The sequence below is a fragment of the Struthio camelus genome, chromosome 2, assembly GCF_040807025.1.
Source record: "Struthio camelus isolate bStrCam1 chromosome 2, bStrCam1.hap1, whole genome shotgun sequence".
Taxonomy (NCBI): Eukaryota; Metazoa; Chordata; class Aves; order Struthioniformes; family Struthionidae; genus Struthio; species Struthio camelus.
Window position 1 is genome coordinate 173,469,916 of NC_090943.1, and position 19,921 is coordinate 173,489,836.

The 19,921-nt window shown below is 43.9% G+C and overlaps 1 protein-coding gene across 39 annotated transcripts in view; it reads left to right on the forward strand.

Annotated features, from left to right (window-relative positions):
• Nucleotides 1-19,921, forward strand: part of SCRIB (scribble planar cell polarity protein) — a 121,548-nt gene that overhangs the window by 57,944 nt on the left and 43,683 nt on the right. For 18 of the 39 annotated variants that reach the window (XM_068933688.1, XM_068933697.1, XM_068933691.1 and 15 more), the window contains 7 exons: nt 6,078-6,335; nt 6,550-6,660; nt 11,684-11,860; nt 12,299-12,415; nt 15,817-16,005; nt 16,751-16,870; nt 17,142-17,198. In XM_068933688.1, coding sequence (XP_068789789.1) covers nt 6,078-6,335; nt 6,550-6,660; nt 11,684-11,860; nt 12,299-12,415; nt 15,817-16,005; nt 16,751-16,870; nt 17,142-17,198 — 1,029 coding nt within the window. Of the gene's footprint in view, nt 1-6,077; nt 6,336-6,549; nt 6,661-11,683; nt 11,861-12,298; nt 12,416-15,816; nt 16,006-16,750; nt 16,901-17,141; nt 17,199-19,921 lie in introns of all 39 variants that reach the window. The other 21 variants (XM_068933730.1, XM_068933690.1, XM_068933692.1 and 18 more) reach the window with 2 other exon arrangements.

A 19,921-nucleotide genomic window follows, 5' to 3' on the forward strand; every position in this document is an offset into this window, starting at 1 on the left:
GATCTCTCTTCAAAGTTAACACCCCACAAACCTCACTCGTGATTGACTACTAACTCTCCAGCCCTCCCCATATGCTAGTCTCTTGTGAATAACACCCTGATATAGCTGTGTGGTGGCTATCGTGAGAGTTGTCTTGGTAGCAAAAGACATGGGGCAGGGAACTGCAAGGGGGGGAGCGTTAGAGAGTTTGAATCATGGGATAGGAGTCCAGTATGGAGGGTGCCGAAGCGGGAGCGGTGACTAAGGACAGACAGTTTGTTGGGACAGGATTGGGAGCAGAATGAAGAAAACTGGTTTAGGGGGAAATTGAGGGCAGTAGTAGCACCAGGCAGTAAATGGGGGTCCTAGTAAAAGCAGCTCAGTCACTAAGAAGTTCTCCAGAGATCTGTAACTCCCTGGTTACAGAACCATAAGTGGAGCTAGTGAAGGGCAGATGATACCCTTTCCTTTCCTCTGGGCACTGGATAGCCAAACTACTCTGATTGGCCTTCTCTTGCTAAGCAGAGGCATGGCAAGAAAGGCCACTGAAAGCTAGCTGTCCAAAAGCTTAAAAGTCAATGTGACTTGCTGGCCAATCAAGAAATTCATGAGGAAAATGCTGTCATGGGCTACTATATGTGATACACCTCTGACTCAGAGAGTTCCTATGTTCCCAGATCATTAGTATCTGTGGAAGTACCATGGTATAATTGTGGTCTGACCAAGCCTGATCATTCTTGTTATCAGTGGTGGTGAAATAATCACAGAGAACGATTTTCAAAGGGGAATGCATGAAATCAAGAGTTCATGCTGCTACTGCAGGTCTGTCTCTGGAACGTATCGGGCCTTGATCTGGTGAAAAGAGCCAAATGGCTAAGTCTCTTCTCTTGTGTGTCGTCTTTGCTAAAAAATGCTGGATCTGATGGACTGGAGGACCCGAAGGGTTCTACCCTTCCCGGTCCACTGGATGCAAGGCTACAGTTTCTCCCCATTCCCAGGTCCAGCCACGTTAGCAAGGCTGAGTGCAAATTGCAAAGATGAAAGAGCGCACACATTCACACACACTCCTACACCCTACAGGCGTAGCTAGCCATAGATTAAAGAAGACAGGAAGGAGGAAAGTACCTTTACAGGTACCCACATAAACACAAACAGCTCTCGTACAGGGCATGAACAACACAAATGACTTGACTCTATTCCTGCTTGGTGGTTAATCAGGTTTAAAGTTTGCTAGTGAAACATATACGTGCACTCTCTCACTTAACTCACATGAATGTTCACATTAGCATGTCTCTTCAGTCTGTGGGCCAGATGTTGGGTCTTTCCAGATTCTAGTTTCCTACTTTGTGTCTAGTTCAACTTTAAGTTCAGTAGCAGATCTCTCCTTCTCTCTCCATCTGTCTCGCATGTGCCCACACAGAGAATAAAGCGCGAACTCACTGTAAATGGGAATAGGGTTTGATAAAAAGATAGAGCAGCCTTTGGTGGTCATGCACAGGACTTGACCAGGCAAGCATACTGACCAGCAGCCTGCTTACATGTGATCAGCCTCTTCTATTCTCCACCAACTCCATTTTCCCATGCTGCTTTCTCCCTGATCCACTTTGACCCCTCCCTTTCCCTGATATGGTTCCCCCCTCCCCCAAAATATCCCATAATGAGTTTTGCACATTCCACAGTCTCCCTTAGAAATTCCTGTAGTAAGTGTGCTCTTTCTCAGGAGACCTGTTTTGATAACCCATTATAATCTTCTTCCTTTTCATATTATTGGTTGCTCTGTTTTTGGTCGAACCAAATTCAAAAAAGAATCAAGGTTACCTTTAAGTGATTCCTTTAATGATTCATTGATCAGTGCCTTGCTGGTCTTCACAGAATCACAGAATGGTTGAAGTTGGAAGAGACCTCTGGAGATCATCAGATCGTCATAGTTCAACTCTCCCCCCCTCCCCCCCCCCACTCAAGCAGGGTCCACAACCTCTCTGGGCAACCTGTTCCAGTGCTCAGTCACCCTCACAGTCAAGAAGTTTTTCCTCGTGTTCACATGGAACTTCCTGTGTTTCAGTTTGTGCCCACTGCCTCTCGTCCTATTGCTGGGCACCACGAAGAAGAGTCTGTCCCCATCCTTTTGACACCTTCCCTTGAGATGCTTCTACACGTGGATCAGATCCCTAGACCCATAGCCACCCTCATGGACCCCCATGATCCCCCCCCCGATCTCTTCTCCAGGCTGAACAGGCCCAGCTCGCTCAGCCTTCCCTCATATGGGAGATGCTCCGGTCCCGTCCTCATCTTAGTAGCCCTTCGCTGCACTTGCTTCAGTAGGAGCCTCTCTTGTTGTGGGGAGCCCAGCACTGGACGCAGTACTCCAGGTGAGGCCTCCCCAGGGCGGAGGAGAGGGGGAGGATCACCTCCCTCCACCTGCTGGCACCATTCTTCCTAATGCAGCCCAGGATCTGACTGGCCTTCTTGGCCACAAGGGCACACTGCTGGCTCATGTTTAACTTGTTGTCCCCCAGGACTCCCAGGTCCTTCTCCACAGAGCTGCTCTCCAGCAGGTCAGCCCCCCCAGCCTGTCCTGGTGCATGGGCTTATCCCACCCCAGGTACAGGACTCTCCACTTGCCTTCATGAGGTTCCTCTCTGCCCAGCTCTCCAGCCTGTTGAGGTCCTTCTGAATGGCAGCTCAGCCCTCTGGGGTATCAGCCAGTCCTCCCAGTTTAGTATCGTCAGCAAACTTGCTGAGGGTGCACTCTGTCCCTTCCTCCAGGTCATTGATGAATACGTTGAACAAGACTGGAGCCAGGACTGACCCCCCTGGGGGACACCGCTAGCTACAGGCCTCCAACTAGACTCTGTGCTATTGAGCACAGCCCTCTGAGCTTGCCTATGAGGACGTTACGGGAGACAGTGTCAAAAGCCTTGCTGAAGTCCAGGTAGACAACATCCACTGCTCTCCCCTCATCTACCCAGCCAGTTGTCCCATCCTAGAAGGCTATCAGATTGGTCAAGCATGATTTCCCTTTGGTGAATCCATGCTGACTACTCCTGATCACCTTCTTGTCCTCCAGTTGCTTAGTGATGACCTTCAGGAGGAGCTGTTCTATCACCTTTGCAGGGATGGAGGGGAGGCTGACAGGCCTGTAGTTCCCCAGGTCCTCCTTGCCCTTTTTGAAGGCTGGAATGACATTTGCTTTCTTCCAGTCCTCAGGCACCTCTTCCAATTGCCATGTCCTTTCAAAGATAATTGAGAGTGGCCTAACAATGACATCCACCAGCTCCCTCAACCCTCGTGGGTGCATCCCCATCCGGGCCCATGGACTTGTGGGTGTCAAGTTCGCCTAAATGATCTCTTCTACCCAATCCTCCTCGACCAAGGGAAAGTCTTCCTTTCTCCAGACTTTCTCCCTGGTCTCTAGGGTCTGAGATTCCTGAGGGCTGGTCTTAGCGATAAAGACTGAAGCAAAGAAGGCGTTCAGTATCTCTGCCTTCTCTGTATCCTTCATCACCGCGGACTCTGACTCACTCAGTAGCGAGCCCACATTTTTCCCTAGTCTTCCTTTTGTTCCTGATGTAATTGAAGCAGCCCTTCTTGTTGTCCTTGACATCCCTTGCCAGATCTAATTCCAAATGGGCCTTGGCCTTCCTAGTTGCATCCCTGCATACTTGGACGACGTGCCTGTATTCATCCCACGTGGCCTGCCCCTGTTTCCCCCTCTTGTACGCTTCCTTCTTCTGTTTGGGGTTTGCCAGGAGCTCCTTGTTCATCCATGCAGGTCTCCTGCCCACTTTGCTGGACTTCTTGCTCATTGGGATGCACCGTTCTTGAGCTTGGAGGAGATGATCCTTGAATATGAACCAGCTCTCTTGGACCCCTCTTCCTTCTAGGGCCCGATCCCATGGGATTCTTCCAAGAAGGTCCCTGAAGAGGCCAGAGGTGGCTCTCCTGAAGTCCAGGGTTGTGATCCTACTTGCTGCCCTGCTCCCTCCTCACAGGATCCTAAACTCCACCATCTCCTGGTCACTGCAGCCAAGGCTGCCCCCAACCTTCACATGTCTAGCCAGTCCTGTCTCTGTTATCTGGTGTTCATTACGGTTTATATATCTGCGTGTTTAATATTTTACCTCTCCTGCTTATTGCCTTCTCTTTTTATGTGGAATAGCCATTACCTGGGTACCTTACCCCTTTTGGCATGCATATTCAGGATGGCATGTCTTCATATACCTCTCTTAGTCACCTGTGGTCTGTGCCAAAGGTGCCCTTTTGGGGACAATTTTCTAAGAGGGGAGACTATGGGGCTGAGTGTTTCCTATCTGTGTCACACCTAGGAATATAAGGCTATGTCACCTATCTTTTTTTGATATGACCAGAAGATAGCTCTGGTGAGCAGGCTGTATTGCTCAGAGCCATAAGTAGAGTGACAGAGGCCTTGCTTTAGTCTGAAGCTTCTCTGTCTTAAGAGGAATAGCACACTTGACTGTGGATTGTATGGAGGCAAGTCTGGTGAGAATGATGATAGTGTTTGTGCAAGCTCTGGATAAAGTGTTACCAGACTGTATGCAGTTAGCTTTGCCTAAGAATTGCTTTCTCACAAGGGAGTGGGGGACTAGCTATAAAATTTCTAGGAATTGGGCAGCAAGGAATCATGCCACAAAATCCAATTGCTTGCTGTGACTGGTAGAAAGTCATATTATTGTTTCATAAGCTGATCAAGTTCCATCTTAACAGCAGTTATTTTCATGTCCTTGCTGTTCATTTTGGGAAGCTGTTCCAGAACCTAAGGTTTAGAAACCTTTTAACTTTCAACTTCAACTTTATGTTAGAAAGTTTGATCCTGTTGGCAGCATTCTTCTAGCTTAGCTCTCTGCTCAATATTCTGTCCCTCTCCTACAGTCATGGAGAACAGTCACATCCCTTCTGGGCCTTCGATATTTTAGTCAAGCTGCTTTAAATCTTGTTCTCCTGAGGAAGGCTCTCTGTTCTTCTGCCTAGTAGCTCTTCTCTGTGTATATGTTAACATGTGTTAGTTTTGCTTTGTTTTTTTTTTAATATGAATGCTGAGAACAGTATACAGTTTTTCAGATGCGTTCATATCAATGCCTTGTACAAATGACATTGCTGCTTCCCTATATGTACTGGAATTACCTCTTTGTCCAAAGCATTGTATCTTTTACTGGTTTCGTAGCAAGATTCTAGTTGCATTCTTGAAGTTACTTGGCATAGCATATTGGATAATGTTTTCTTGCCCAAAAGAATGATCGTTTTCCTTTTGTGTCAGCCAGCCAGTCACTGTTGACTGGTAGAGTTTCTTTCTCAGTATTTCCAAATCTGTTGATGCCTGGGATATGCTTTTTATGTGTTAAAACTGGCAGCACAGGACAGGCCTCCCTGAACTGCCCTAGCCTTGCTCAGCATGGGTGGGCAGCAGCTCAGTGGCTAGCCACAGGTCCTGTCACGCAGCATATCGTGTCCTTCAGCTCTCCAGTGCCTGCTACTAGGCTCTTGAGAGTGACTGATGAGGGCAAATGGCCTGATACAACAGCAGCTGCTCCTGTGGCACATGAGTGTGATGTGACGCCACTTCTGGGTATCAGTGATCTGCTCTGCCTTCTTCCCGTGTTAAGATCTTTTGACCTATTCCTTTAACATAGCCCCTTGGACTTCTTTTGTCATGAACCAGCAGGAAAGCTGGAATGCAAAGCCAGGAAGAAGTGGTAGGTAGTCTCCTGGTAATGAGTCAGCCAGGACATAATCTTGGCAACAGCTAGCTTTGTAGATGGAGCATGAAACTTGGTCTTCATGGTCCCCTGGAGCATCACTGATGCTGTTAGAGCTTGGAGGTGTGCAGGGAAGGTGAGAAAGGGGCTGGTGAACTGTATAGAAAAAGAGTGGGTGGTCTGCTGGATATGTGCAGGTACCTGTGTCCCTTTATCACAGGAGTAGGGTAAGTTATGGTATGCTTTGGCATAAGCCTTTAGCAGACTTTTGAGGAGGGACAGGATTCTAGCAGAGTGGGGTCCCTTAGGGTGCTTGGCCAAGTGCTTAAAACAACTGAGTGTACTCGGGTGACGCTCTGACACTGAGTTTGCGGGTTGTTCTAGATCAATGGGGTAGACATGACAGAAGCCAGGCATGATCAGGCAGTAGCGCTGCTTACCGCATCCTCACCCACCATCGTGCTGCTGGTAGAGAGAGAGGGTGCAGAGCAGCTCAGCGAGGGAGACTCACCAGGGGTGCCACGAGTGCGCATGCATTCCCCACCACCACCTCCCAGCCATGGGGAGAGCCCACCTGAGGAGACACCTTCCCTGCAAAGGAACCATCTGTCTAAAGGCCTGGAGGATCAGTATCCCATTGAGGTGAGCCTGACAGCTGGAATATGGGGTGGTGTAACGTTGGGTGCTTTTTCATCTGGGGCATTGAGAAGTAAGAGGGAGCTTCCTTCTACCGTGGGAGCTTCCTTGTGCTCGTTAACACAGAACGTCCCCAACTCTGTATTTTTGTGTCTTTGGTCCTTATGTGATATCCTTTATTCTCTTTATTCTCTGTAACTCTGCTTCTTGTTCCTTCAAGGAGATTCACCTTGTAAAAGCAGGTGGTCCCCTGGGACTCAGCATCGTAGGAGGCAGTGACCATTCAAGTCATCCATTTGGGATTCATGAACCGGGTGTCTTCATTTCAAAGGTAGGGGCCTGTATGGGCAGCCCAGCAGTGGACATTCCTGAGTTGCCTAATTACTGGGGCTAAGAAGAAGGATTTTGATGCAAGAGTCTGAGAAGTATAGTGTAGATATAAAAAACAAAAAGTGTGGAATAGGGAGGAAGGATGCATGCATGTATAAAGAGTTAGTTTGTATTAGACATACTGCTGCTTTAGAAATTTAAATGATGCTGAACTGTTTGAGGAGTTAGCTTTTGAATTGGTGAGCTTCTCTCAGCTTTTAAGGAATCCTGGAAAGATGTGGGCATTTCAGAAAACTGGTCATTACTCAAAAAATGTCAGTGGGATGAATATGTAACTAAGAAAAAAACAGAAGTGCTCTCCTGTGTTTAGGCCAATGTTCATATACGACCCAATATTTGACTCAATATTCTGTCTCCAACAGTGGCATTAGCAGATGCTGTTTAAGGACAGCACCCAAGCCCAGCTACCTTCTGCAGCCCATTTCCCTCACAGTCCCCACACCCACACTGTTTGGATTAGAGAAGTTGGAGAGGACATCCCTGCCCAGTCCTATTAGCATCCATGCATCTCTCTGATCCCTTGGACACGCCAAGTCTGTCTCCTCCAACCACTTGCAGTTGCAAGTCACAGACGTTCATTATCTGCCATGTGAGAAAGCACGCTTTTTGATCTTTTTGAAACCAATCCACTGGTTTCACTGAGGGCTCTCCCATTCTTTTATTGCTGGTTTGGTAAACAAGATTCCTGTGTTCAGCTTATTTACCTCCTTCATGGTTTTGTAAACCTCATTCATCTCCCTCCTCAGCCTCCCTGCTCCAAACTCGAGTTGCAACTTTCTTGATTTTTCCTTGCAAGATGCTGCTCCAACCCCTCAGTTATATTAGTTGTCTTTCTCTAGACCTTCTCTGACTTCACTATGTCCTTCTTTATATGTGGTATCACAGAGTAATTCAGTTAGAACATACCTGTGAGGTCATTTGATCCATCTGATCCCACTCATCAAAGCACAAGGACAGCTTAGATCAGCTTACTTTGAATAGCTTCAAAGATGGCAATCTCACAGCCTCTCTGGGCTCCTGTTGCAACGTTTAACTACCCTTTTGGTGAACATTTCTTTCCTAATATTTAGTCAGCTTGTCCAGCTTGTGTGCATTGCTTCTCTTCCTACCACTAGGCACTTTCAAGAGCCTGGCTCTCCATCTTCTCTGTATCCTTGTGGCAGCTGAAGACTGTAAGAACACTCCCTTTAGCCTTCTGTTCTCAGACTGAACTAACCCAGGTCTCTCTTCCCCTCCCTGTACAGCACATTCTGCAACCCCCTGTTCATCTTATTGGCCCTCTGCTGTACTTGTTCCAGTTTGTCAGTGTCTTTCTTGTATTCCAAATGCAATGTCACAAGTGATTAGTGGGAAATAATCGTTTCCCTCAACTTGCTGGCTATGCTCTTGCTAATTCAGCCAGTATGCAGTTAGCCTCCACTGCTGCAAGGGCACACTGCTGACTTGGCAGTCTTTCCACAAGTTACTGGATCCAAGCTCTGGCAAGCAACAAACCTCCTGAAACAGCAAATCTGTTTGCAGATGTGTGCTTCAGTCCCCAGTGGTAGGAAGTTTCCAATGGCTTTCACCTGTCGCTTCCTCTTGATGCTGACATATGTGGCTCCAGTGCCTCCCTTGATGTAGCTTTTTTCTCCACGCCTGTTAAAGGCACTATGAGAAGGTGCCTCCCCTCTATTGCCATTAGTCACAAACTTCCCATCTTTCCCACCTTGGAAGCCTCTACTATTTCTTTAAGTGTAGCCCCTAGCTGACCCTCCCTCCATATGATGTGAGGTTTAGGCTCTTCTCTCTGCAGAGTCTCTGTAAAGACCCTGTTGCTCTCCTGTTCATCTTCCCTGATGTTATGCAGTCCGCTCATCTCTTGCAGTAGCTCAGCACCTCAACCAGAGCACACCTCCTTCTGCTGGAGGTCACCATCACCACTAGCCTCAGGGAGAGGCCCCAGGCATTTCCTGCAGCCCAAGACCTTGAAAGCTGTATCCTTGCTCTAACGATCTGTCTAGGCCAAGGCCTCTGAAGTGTCGGGGATGCTCCCGTTGGTGCTCCTTGGCCTGTGACACATCACCGTCATCCTTGTGCAGTCCCAAGCAGAGTTTCTGGATCCCCTTGTGCTCTACCTGGATTGTGGGAGCACAGAACTGATCAGTGCTGGAGACATGAGTGCGTCGACACGTGAAGTGAAGCTGTCTGTTTTTGTTTCAGTACCCTTTTTGATGATTCCCAACATTTTGGGGGCTTTTTGGGCTCTTTTTGCATGTAGAGCCCATGATTTCAGAGATCATTCAGCAATGGCTCTAGGAACTCTCCTGAGTTGCCGTTTCTGAGTTTGGCATTGTGTGGGCATGGTTTAGGTTGTTTTTCCCTAGATTCGTTATCTATGCTGCAGCTCATCCACTGCCTTTTTGTCCACTGCTTTTCTGAGTCCATCTGGAGTTTCCCAGCACCAGAGTGGTATTTGGCTACTCAGAAGAGCATGGTATCATCTGCAGACCTGGCGATTTCACTGTTCGCTGCCTTTTTCAGGTTGCAGATGGACATGCTGAATAACATGAGTCCCACACCAATCCCTCGGGGACCCCATCAGGGACACCCCTCCATGCTGAGAAGTGACCGTTCAACCATGCCCTTTGCTTCTTCTCCTGGAACCAGCTTTCAGTCCATAAAAGGATCTTTCCTCCCATCCTGTGGAGGCTCGGTCTCTGTGATAACCTTTGGGGCCTTTCGGGTGAGACCTTGTCAAGAGTTTTTTTGGAAATCCGTATTATGGCTACCAGATCCCTTCAATCATGTGTCTATCCCTCACAAAGCTTCAACAGGTCAATGAAGCAGGATTTCCTTTTACTAAAGCCATGCTAACTCTTTCCCAACAAACCATGTATATCCACATGCTCACAGATCTTACTGTTTACTGTTGACCCTATCATTTTACCAGGAAAAGAAGTTAGGTTAGTTGGTCTGTAGCTCTCAAGATCCTTTCTAGAGCACTTTTTTTGTACTGACACTTCCGGTGCTGTTACAGTGGCCGTTTGTAATGGTAGGTCATGCACTTTGGACAACACACGTCACGTTTGCGGTCCTTCAGAACTCTTGGGAGAAAGCTATCTTCTGGTTAGTCTGGCATCAGTCATAGGCAAAATAATGAAAAAGCTGGCATAGGATTTGGTCAGATCAAAATGCTGATATCAGAATATAGGAACATGTTGAATGACATTGTAAAGCAAATCTTATTTCATTCCTTGCCCGTGTTACGTCTGATTGATAAAGACAGCTTGATAAATGTAAACTTTATAAGACAATTGCTATATTATCTTCTGATTAAAAGTTAATGCTGTGTAATAACATTAGAAGACATATTAAATGAGCTTGGAACTGGGTGGCAGTTTTCAAGGAGCAGCCATCAGTGGGATGTCATTGAATGGAAGTGTTCCCAGAGGGATTTTGCAGGGATTTATACAAGACCTGATGCTATTCAACAGTAGCAGTGCTGTGGAAGTAAATCTCTAATTGCAGCCAATAAAACGTACATAGAAATATTGGCAACACGGTAAATAATGAGGAGAAAAGAGAGCATTTGATCGCTTTTTCTTTTCAAACAGATGTACTTTAAAATAACCGAACACGAGCGTTTCATCTAGACATAGATCATAGAACATCTAGAAATAATCTGTTGAACAGTTTACTGTATTGTGGTATTATTTTCTGGAAAGCGGTGACTTTGAAAAGCATGGGAACATCATAGTAAACAAACTACAGCATGAGTTCTTGGTGCAAAACAGTGATCTACGTAATCTGTGGGCATACAATATGGGATAGTGAAGGGACCAAAACTTCCTTTGAAAACAATCCTAGCTAAGCCAAAGTCAAAATCTTCATCCACTTGAAGTATCTGCAATATCAAAATATGTTTAAAATGCAGAAGAGGAAATAAAAGCTACAAAGATTATTCAACAGCTGGAGAAAATGTCATATTGTGAAGGTCTTTGACCTTCTTGTGGAGAAATTGTACAGTACTTAGGGGTACTTTTTCCAAATGAGAAAGATAAAAACAGGGGCTTAGAAAAAGATGTCAAAGGATAGTGGGCTGAAAACTGAGGAAAACTTTTTTAACTAGAAAGAGTAATTAGTCACTGAAGAAATTATCAAGGATGATCATAGTATTCGCAGCCCTCAGCACCTTCAAACTGAGGTTAGATGTTCATCTGAGAGATAACTATGTTAAAACATGGTTACTGGGCTTAGAGCAGGAGAAGGTGGTGTTGAGTGACCTGTGATAGTCCTCCATGATGGACTAGATGATTTCTTCTGGCTTTAATAATATGAATGAAAATCCCACTTGAATGGCATGCTATAGCAAATATCTGGTACTACCAGCAGTACCAGTTATATCAAGTTTTGTCAGATGACTGAAAATTTCAGTTTCCTTTTTGCTTGTGTCACAGACTCCTTGCTGTCCTGAGGTATGAGCAATTTTAACTTGTAGTCTTTGTGACATCAGCTCATTTTGGCTGGGTTTGTACCTCCCTGGCTACTACCTTACCTTCCAAGGTTCTAATGATTTAGCACTTTATTCCAATGCCTCAGAAGCCTCCGCATTCAAGGGTTGTGTGTGAGTCCATGTAAATGCACGCATAGTGTGTTTAGAGGATAGAATAGTCCTTTTAGGATGGACTCACACACAGGCATCTAAAAGGCATTAATGCATTAGCTCTCTGAGCAGATTCTTCACAGATACATTATCTCGCAGCTTTAGTTGCAGAGAGAGGAGTCGAAACAGGCCTCAGAAGGTGTTGGAGGATAACATAGGGAGACAATGGTAATTATCTCTTACTATTTCCTATTAAAGCTTTGACACGTATTTGTTTTCTGTTCATGTGTTTTTTCAAGACTAGCCACAGCTTTATCAGATCTCTTTCTGTAGAAATGGCATTTCCTTTTCCTGGTGTAACATTAATGATTCTTTGTAGGTCATTCCCCGTGGGTTGGCATCTCGCAGTGGGCTCCGTGTAGGGGATAGGATCCTGGAGGTGAATAGCATCGACCTGCGCCATGCTACCCACCAGGAAGCAGTGAATGCCCTGCTCTCCAACACTCAGGAGCTGACTATGTTAGTAAGACGAGATCCACCTCCACCTGGTATGCAGGTAGGTTCTGAGTAAGGGCACTGGGGGAAATCACTTTTCTCTTTATAGAAGTCTCACCTTTGAAGGCAGTTTCTTATCTAGCCGGAAATTTGGGACGAGGATACAGCCAAGCTTCTAGTTGGAAGTTTTCTCATCTTGTGGCAGAATCCAGTCTCTTATAAATATTTATCCAGTTGAGGACTGTGCAGAGCCTGTTGCCCACGATGACATTGTGGGCATATAATCAGATTTCGTGAAGACTAGACCTGGAATAGGAGACAGACATAGAAAAAAGGGCAGAGACAGATCAAAAAGAACAATTTGTGCCAAATCAGTGAAAGGTACGAATGAGGTTCCCTTTCAGGATATTTAGAATATGGTCAGCTATTAGAAGTTTTTCCTCAACAATTCCAACCTGAACTTAACCCACAAACAAGAAGACCTTTTCTGTGTCCACAGGAAATATGCATTGAAAAGGCTCCAGGAGAAAAGCTGGGCATCAGCATCCGGGGTGGAGCAAAAGGTCATGCTGGAAATCCCTTTGATCCCACTGATGAAGGCATCTTCATTTCTAAGGTAACAGACCCTGAAATCTGCAACTTGATTGCATGCAAGGACTGCTAGGGAGAAAAGTGATGCTTGTGGGAATTTTTTCCATATGCTATCTTCACTTTTCACTGGCTATATCACTTCTCCCAGAGTTTTGTCCATGCACTGAAGCATATGCATGGGTATCCTTTCATATTTCCTTCTCTACAACAGCTGCAAGATTTCTTCTTTCATTTCCTGTGTTTGCCTCTATTTTGCCTTGCATTTATTCTCTTGCACTTTTTCCGTGAAACGAACCCACACTTCCTTCATTTGCCTTTCCATTCCTGTTGCTTCCCCCAAGTGCTTGTGACCTTTCTGCCTACTCAGTCGTGCATGATCTTTCCTCCTTTCATTGAAAGCATTATGCATTCCTCACCTTTCCTCCTGGGCCTTGTACCATGTGTGCAATTCCGCTTCCTTTCCTTAGTAAGTGATTGTTTGCGCGCATACTCTTTTGTGATGTCACTTTTCCCAAAGAAGTGACACACATTTTCTTTTCAACAATATGTCGTTATATATGCTTATACTCCCACCAAAAAGTATTACGTTTTCTTTCTTGTTAGCAAGAAAGCATCGTGATCAGAGGTGAAATCTTTGGGTCAGAATCATTTCACATCTCTTGCCGCTGGCATTCATGTTAGCTAACATTCATGTTAGCGTCACTGGTTTCCTGTCTAGCTGTGTTATGGTAGGGTGGAAATGCTGCACAGCCTTAGAGTTCTTAATAATCCTTGCTGGATGGTGGACCCTCCATGACTGCCAGTTAATCCTGTATAATAGCTTGCTACTTTCAAAGAAATGGAATAGTCAGCATTTGTTATCACTTTGATATCACTTCTTTCTTTGAATTTTAAAGCTAAAAGAGTAAGTTTTCTTTATGAAAGTAATAGTTGCATATTCTGCTTCAATATTTGCAGTAGTGGTAAAAGAAAACCTAAGATTTTTGTAATCCAGAATTATTTTTAAGGATTAGGCTTGTTTGTGTCTCCTTCAGTGTTTCAGCATCTAGGGTTTTGGAAGGCTGATGATTTGGCCCCGTTGCAGGATTGGTTTGCCTCTTTTTTTTTTTTTTTTGAATCTTATTTTTTCATTTTAATAGTTGCTTTAGCTTGCATAGAGCCAAAGCGCTGAACTTCTCTGCTCTCCTTCTGACTGTGTCATTTCAGCTTGCTGTCTCTTACCTGACCGTTATGATTGTGTGTTTCCTGGTTATTTTATTTTGCCTTGGAATACCTCCTGTAACAAAGAGATGGAGCACTGCATTTTCTCCTTCCTGTTCTTCGGGTGTCTGACTACCGCCTTCTTTCCACTTAGTCTTTCTGAATTTGCATTTCTGTTGGGTACATTAGTTATCACGTTTTTTAGCTTTAGTCTGGCTCTTCCTTTTTAAAACCTTCTTGATGAAGTGTTACAAGTTCAATATCATGAGAAGTATTAATTATACCAACAATTTTGAAATTCATAGTGCATCTCAATGGGGATAGCTCAGAGTCCCCCAATGACATACGAATAGTACAGATGACAGTTGGCGTTAAGGACACTTTTCTACATTAACTTCACCTCCTCCCATTATTTCTGGGTGTTCTACTGTCACACTTGTGCACTTGATCTCCCTGGAAAAGAAATTGTGAGTACTTGGTCTTTTTCCGTTCAGCTGCATGTGACCACTTTTGTGCATGCACATGCACCCACACATCCTTACTTGTTTTCCTTTACAGCCTTGAGGAAGTTATGCATAGGCGTGCATGGCTACTTTTCCTCCCTCCAGACCTATGAGAAATTGCATGCAGCATTTTCTTCTCTTTTTATAGGCACTTTGTTAAACATATATCTGGTGGTATTGTTTGTCCAAAACAAATCTCATAAACTAGCAAAACACTCATGCCTGTGGATTTTTTTTCTCTGCTCCCAGTAATATGTGGTACACAGTTATCCTTTCTTTCCCTCTGATGATACCTGTGCCAGTGCACTCTCCTCCTTCCCAGCCTGACAACCAGACAAACGCCTTCACATTTTCTCCCACCCAGCAACCCATCTCACATGCCCTTGTGCTTTTCTTATTCTCTTGTCATAGATTTACAGGCTTTGCTCGAGATCCCTGACAGGTACATATTCCTTCTGCAAAGCCCTTGTGTAGCACTGGTCATAGTTTTCTTTATAAAGGCTATTCATGTTGGTTCTTCAGCTTTAACACTGGGCATTTGAACTGAAGCCATTCATTTGTCTCTGGTGTTCCCAGCAAGTTCTGGCCGTATACCCAGTGTACCAAGCTGTTCATTTGGTCTAGCTGACCATGTGTGTATGTTCCGTTTTGTTCCAGGCTTTTCAGTTTTCCATTACAAAAAGTACTGCCCTTTGGTAATTCTCTTCCTTTCCCCAAGGCACTTTAAATTGTTTCCTCTATTACTGTCTGCTTCCTGATAGTACCATCTTCTAACTCTGTATTGTTCTGTTGTTTCTGACTTCTGCAGCTTGCATATTTTTCCTATAGCAAATTTCATGTTTGCATGCGCTATTTTCTTTTTTAATTTTTCTTCTTTTCTGCAAATCCTACAGTCTGTTTTTCCTGTCCTGAAGAGAAAAATGAATACAACTCCTTATGTTTACTTCCTTTGTTTGGATGACAAAGCATGCACACTCATTCTCTCCTCAAACATATGGATGCCTGCACTCTTTAAGACAAAATCTGACTTTCATGTGCCTTATCAATGTGTTGCATGTAGTTGCTTCCCTTGGTGACAGCTTGTATACATGAGGCAAGTATGAGTTCTTATGATTTGTTGAGGAAAGAGAATAGGAGTTCCACATGTTATTTCTGTGAAAAGGAGGAGGGAAAATGACACGCGTGTAATTTGTCATGTCTGTATCTACTGTGAAGACAATGAGAAGTCTTTGTGCAGCATCTGTCTTTATCTACAAAAATTATATACCCATGCTTGTGTTTTCCTTCTGTGAAAAAGTTGCACGCTTCTTTCTCTCTCTTCCTCTCTTTTCCCCAGCAACAATTATTACACTTTCCTTCCTCTGAAAACAAGTCATAGATGTGTGAGTTTGCTTATTTACCTGCTTCACTGACAAACCAGCAGCAGTTTCTTTCCTTGGGACAACGCATTTCAAATCCATATTCCTTTTCTCTCCTGTAAGCATTTTCTTCTACACTTGCTTCTTCTGCTGAACTTCATACATTCTTCCTTTTTTTTCCCCTCTTCATAAGTATGTAAGTACTTCCAAACCCTTCCCTGTCATGTAGCCTCCGTCTTTCCTCCTTTCCTCCTTGCTTCCTTTGTATGTTTTTATTTCTCATCCCTCCTTCCTAGTGGTCCCCATGCTCTCTCATCTTCTCTTAACTCCTTAGACAAACTCTTCATTCTCCCCATTCATTACAGGTGAGCTCCTCTGGGGCTGCTGCCCGGGATGGACGTCTGAAGGTGGGGATGCGGATCCTAGAGGTGAATCATCAGAGTTTGCTGGGAATGACGCATACAGAAGCAGTACAAATACTCCGAAGTGTGGGTGATGCGCTCCTTGTGCTAGTGTGTGATGGCTTTGATCCCAAGGCTGCAGCTGCCATTGAGGTGAGAGCTTAAGGGTAGGCACAGAGGCCTGTGCCATCATAGGAACCAGTACCACAAGGGGATCCCACCTATTTTCTCGTAACAAATTGCTGGATTTTACAACCTTTTGGTGTAGATTTTTTTTTGAAGTCCTGGATTCTAAAATCTGGTCTCCTGCTATATGAACTGGAGATTGTTGCCAGCTGATAAATGCAATAGTTGCAATAGTCTCTCAAGGCTCTGTGGATCGTCTCACTGCTGATTAGAGAACTGTTTTACAATATCACCGCTCTGGTTAGAAACCTAGTTTTCAAAGTAATTTTCTCCTGGCCATTTTATGCCTATTTGTTCTTTACCAATGTTATATTTAAAGCTGTTTTTTTTTTTTAATTTTTATTATTTATTTATTTTGCTTCCTGATGTTTACCTTTCCCCATGGTACACTTACAGGCAGAAATCCTGTGCTTTTTCAGCTTGCTTTTTTTTCAGGGCTTAGAAAGTAAGCTTTTTTTGTTCTCCATTGTAACATGTATCCAGTGCCTAGTTATCTTATCCCCTTTCTGTACCTGTTTCAGTTTAATTTCAGCTTTCATAGGCCTCAAGTTCTTTGTGTAATTGGCAGTGGAAATGAGGTTTCAAGTTGTGATACAGTTCTGACTCGCCTAGGATCATCTTGATACTCTGTGTCTAGAAGCCCAGGATGTGGAATCTATTGCATGGCATATCGTGTGCTTCTGCCATGTTTTGTTGTCTTTTTGCTTTGTAGATGTCTCCAGGAATTATTGCAAATCCTTTTGCTGCTGGTATTGGGCGCAAGAATAGCCTGGAGAGTATCTCGTCTATTGATCGGGATTTAAGCCCTGAAGAATTGGAGATCCTGCAGAAGGTGGGCGTTCTAGCTACAACTGGGAGAATGGTATGGAGTGGAAAAAGTCTCTGAAATTCCCTAGCGGGGAAATCTCTTGGTGTGTAATCGGCACTATAATGGGTAGGCCAGTCTGTCCAGGTAGTGGACTTCCTTCTTATGGGATCAGTAGGTCATTGCTCTTTCATCAGGAGTACGCTAGGACGTGACCAAAATTTTCATGAGGTTGTAGGTGCTCTACTGGGGGGGAGAGAGCACTGGGTGAAGTGGCTCTAACTTTGGTCTCTCCTAGGAGATGGAAATGGTGAGAGAAGCAACTCAGTGGGAGAGAGAAGAAATGGAGAAAGTGGTGAGAGATTTTTCATGTAGGGGAGTCTGTTCTTGACAGCAGTTCTGTCAAGGCTGTGAGCCCTAAAGGAAATGGCACAGAAGTACTTCAACCAAAATGTTATTGCTGTGAGGGGAGCTTGGGGCCTTCTCTCTCCGTAGTACATCTCAGCTATTCTAGCTGCTTTTTGACTTAGCCATACCTTCCTCTGTACCTCTTTGGTGGTACTCTCCTGTTACTTACAAAGTTGTTCATTGTTACCTTCTTCCACTTTCTGACCAATGTTTTCTCAAAGCTGCAGCTTTGAGAAAAATGGCCCGTCAGCTTAGAAATCCCATGTTTAATCAGTTCTCCCCAGACAACACTCCATGACCTGACAGAGTGTTTATGAGAAAAGATGAGAACGCACAGCTCAAAGTTGCCCTGAATTTGAAGAAGAGGCCCTGATAATCACAAGTCTGTGCTCCTTTAGTTCACGTGACCATTTTTTCTGGTCTGCCATTTTTCCGTATTACTGCCCGTTATCCCAGTCTTTCACAGAAAATAGATTAGCAAAGTCAAGCTCCTCAAGGACTTGGGTTTTCTAGTTACCCCTCTTAAAAATGTAATTTATTCAGAGTTGGAGCTTTCTGGAAGATGAGGGAGAAATGAATTCTTCAGTATTGTGAATTGTGATTCTGTTCTCCTGGTAGATGTGTGGATATATTTTACAAATGTTTCTTCAGGTTTCCAGTTTAGATCCACCTAAAATTTCTGTAAGTTCTTTCTGTAGTTGTAATTTGTCAACTGAATAGACTTTACCTGACGTTTTACATTTGCCACCCCACAAGAGTGCAATTGTGTTGGCAATTCTGGATGAAGATGATCTTTCTAATTCAGTTAACACTTAAGATGTTATTTATTTTGGCAAAAAGAACCAAGGTGTTGAATGGACAGTGGCACAGACTGTAAGAGGACAAGGCAATGAACAAGAAAATGGCCTTATGGCCTTTCAGGCATGTGGTATACGTGATCATTTTTTTAAAAAAATCATATATACTTATACAATCCCGCTCTGCTTTCTGCGCATGGCTGCGATGGGCTGTGCAGGAATACAACTTTACAAAAGACTGAGGTAGAGACACAAAAGGGGTTCAGCGTGTTATGGACTCCCTTTGGAACCTTTACTCTTTCTTGGCTGGCCTACAGCTTAGTCAGATTAATATCAGCATGTGTAGGACAAGAGTTTTCTGTCCCAGTTACCTGCAAGGTGTTCTGATGGTGTTTGAGATGTATGCTTAGACGGGCAGTCTTGCAGTGCAATGACCTTATAGAATTATAGAATAATTTAGGTTGAAAGGAACATCTGTAGGCATTTGATTCAGCTCTGCTCAAAGCAGAACCAAATTAGATCAGGTTTAGGTTTTTCCTCTAATATATCTTGCTCCTTTCCCAGAAAGGAACTGAGAGTGGTTTGTTATGATTTCAGAGAAAGCCTGGTTTTGTTGTGTAATGTTGCAGCAAAGGGTATTCCTGTCAGTTTTAAGTTAGTAGCATATGGATTTTAATAAGGATCTCTAATAGTCTGCAGATAGTATGAATCATTGTCAGCATCTCTAAAACTGGACAAACCAAGAGCAAGTCCTTTCCCAAAACCATGCAGCTGTGGCTGAGCTAGTTGGATTAGTTCAGTGTTAGGTAGGCAAAGGCTTTCCATAAATGATGCTAAGACTACTTAAAAGTACCACAAAGACTTTGACCAAAAGAAAGAAAAACATTCATAGACTGGGAGGTAGTATTGGCCATATCTCATTTTAAAAAGTATTGATGGTATTATGGCAGCTCGTTATGGAAAACTTGAAATTAAATATTTTTGAAATGGCTAATTTAGAAGAAAAACCTTAGCAATAACTAGCCATTCAGCATTCAACCATCAGCAATATTTAAAAATAACGGTAGGCATCTTATAACAAATATTATTATTCTTTCTAGAAGCTGAACAATGCATAGTAATCTGTCTTCATATTTCTCAAGACGTTTTAAATCTGATGGATTTTAAAAAGACATTCTGATGTTGCGCTGAAGTATATTTAAGAACTTGTTATAAGATCTGTATTCTCATATACTATGTTTTCTCTCACCACAGTGTGGCTTACTATAAATAGCATTTTGTTTGTCTCAGCCTCTGAAAAGCTGAGAAGTATGCCTGTAGCCTGGTCATCAGCAGAGACCAAGACTCCCCTCCAGAATTGCCTGTAGGGGGGGGGGAGGCAGTGGAGGCTCCAGACTCTTCTGTTGTTTCATTGTCCATGGCCTGAGACCGAAGAGTAAAGACATATTTTTCTGCAGCTGCCTTTTATTGAGACCTTGAACCTGGGATTTTGTCTCTAATACTGCCTTTAATGGTTAAATCTAAATTTATACCAATGGCAATGTATTATAGCCGTGATAATGTAGTAGGAAATTCCCACCTCAGTGCCTGATCCTCACTAGCACTGTTCCTATGTCACTATATTTGGTCCTCTGAGACGTTTGTGTTTTAAGTTCAGTTTTGCACAAGAGTGATGGAAAAGATCAAACACAGCTCATCACAATAAGGTTGTAAACTGAAGAAAGAGGGGAAGAATTTTGACTTTGCTATGCTCACCGTTAGTCTTTCAGAATTTTTCAAGTACCACTGTTTCAATCTGTACGTACATCTCCAAAGTTTGACTCTCTGTTGATTCAGATTCTAATAACAATATTAGTAACTCCGCATCTTCACA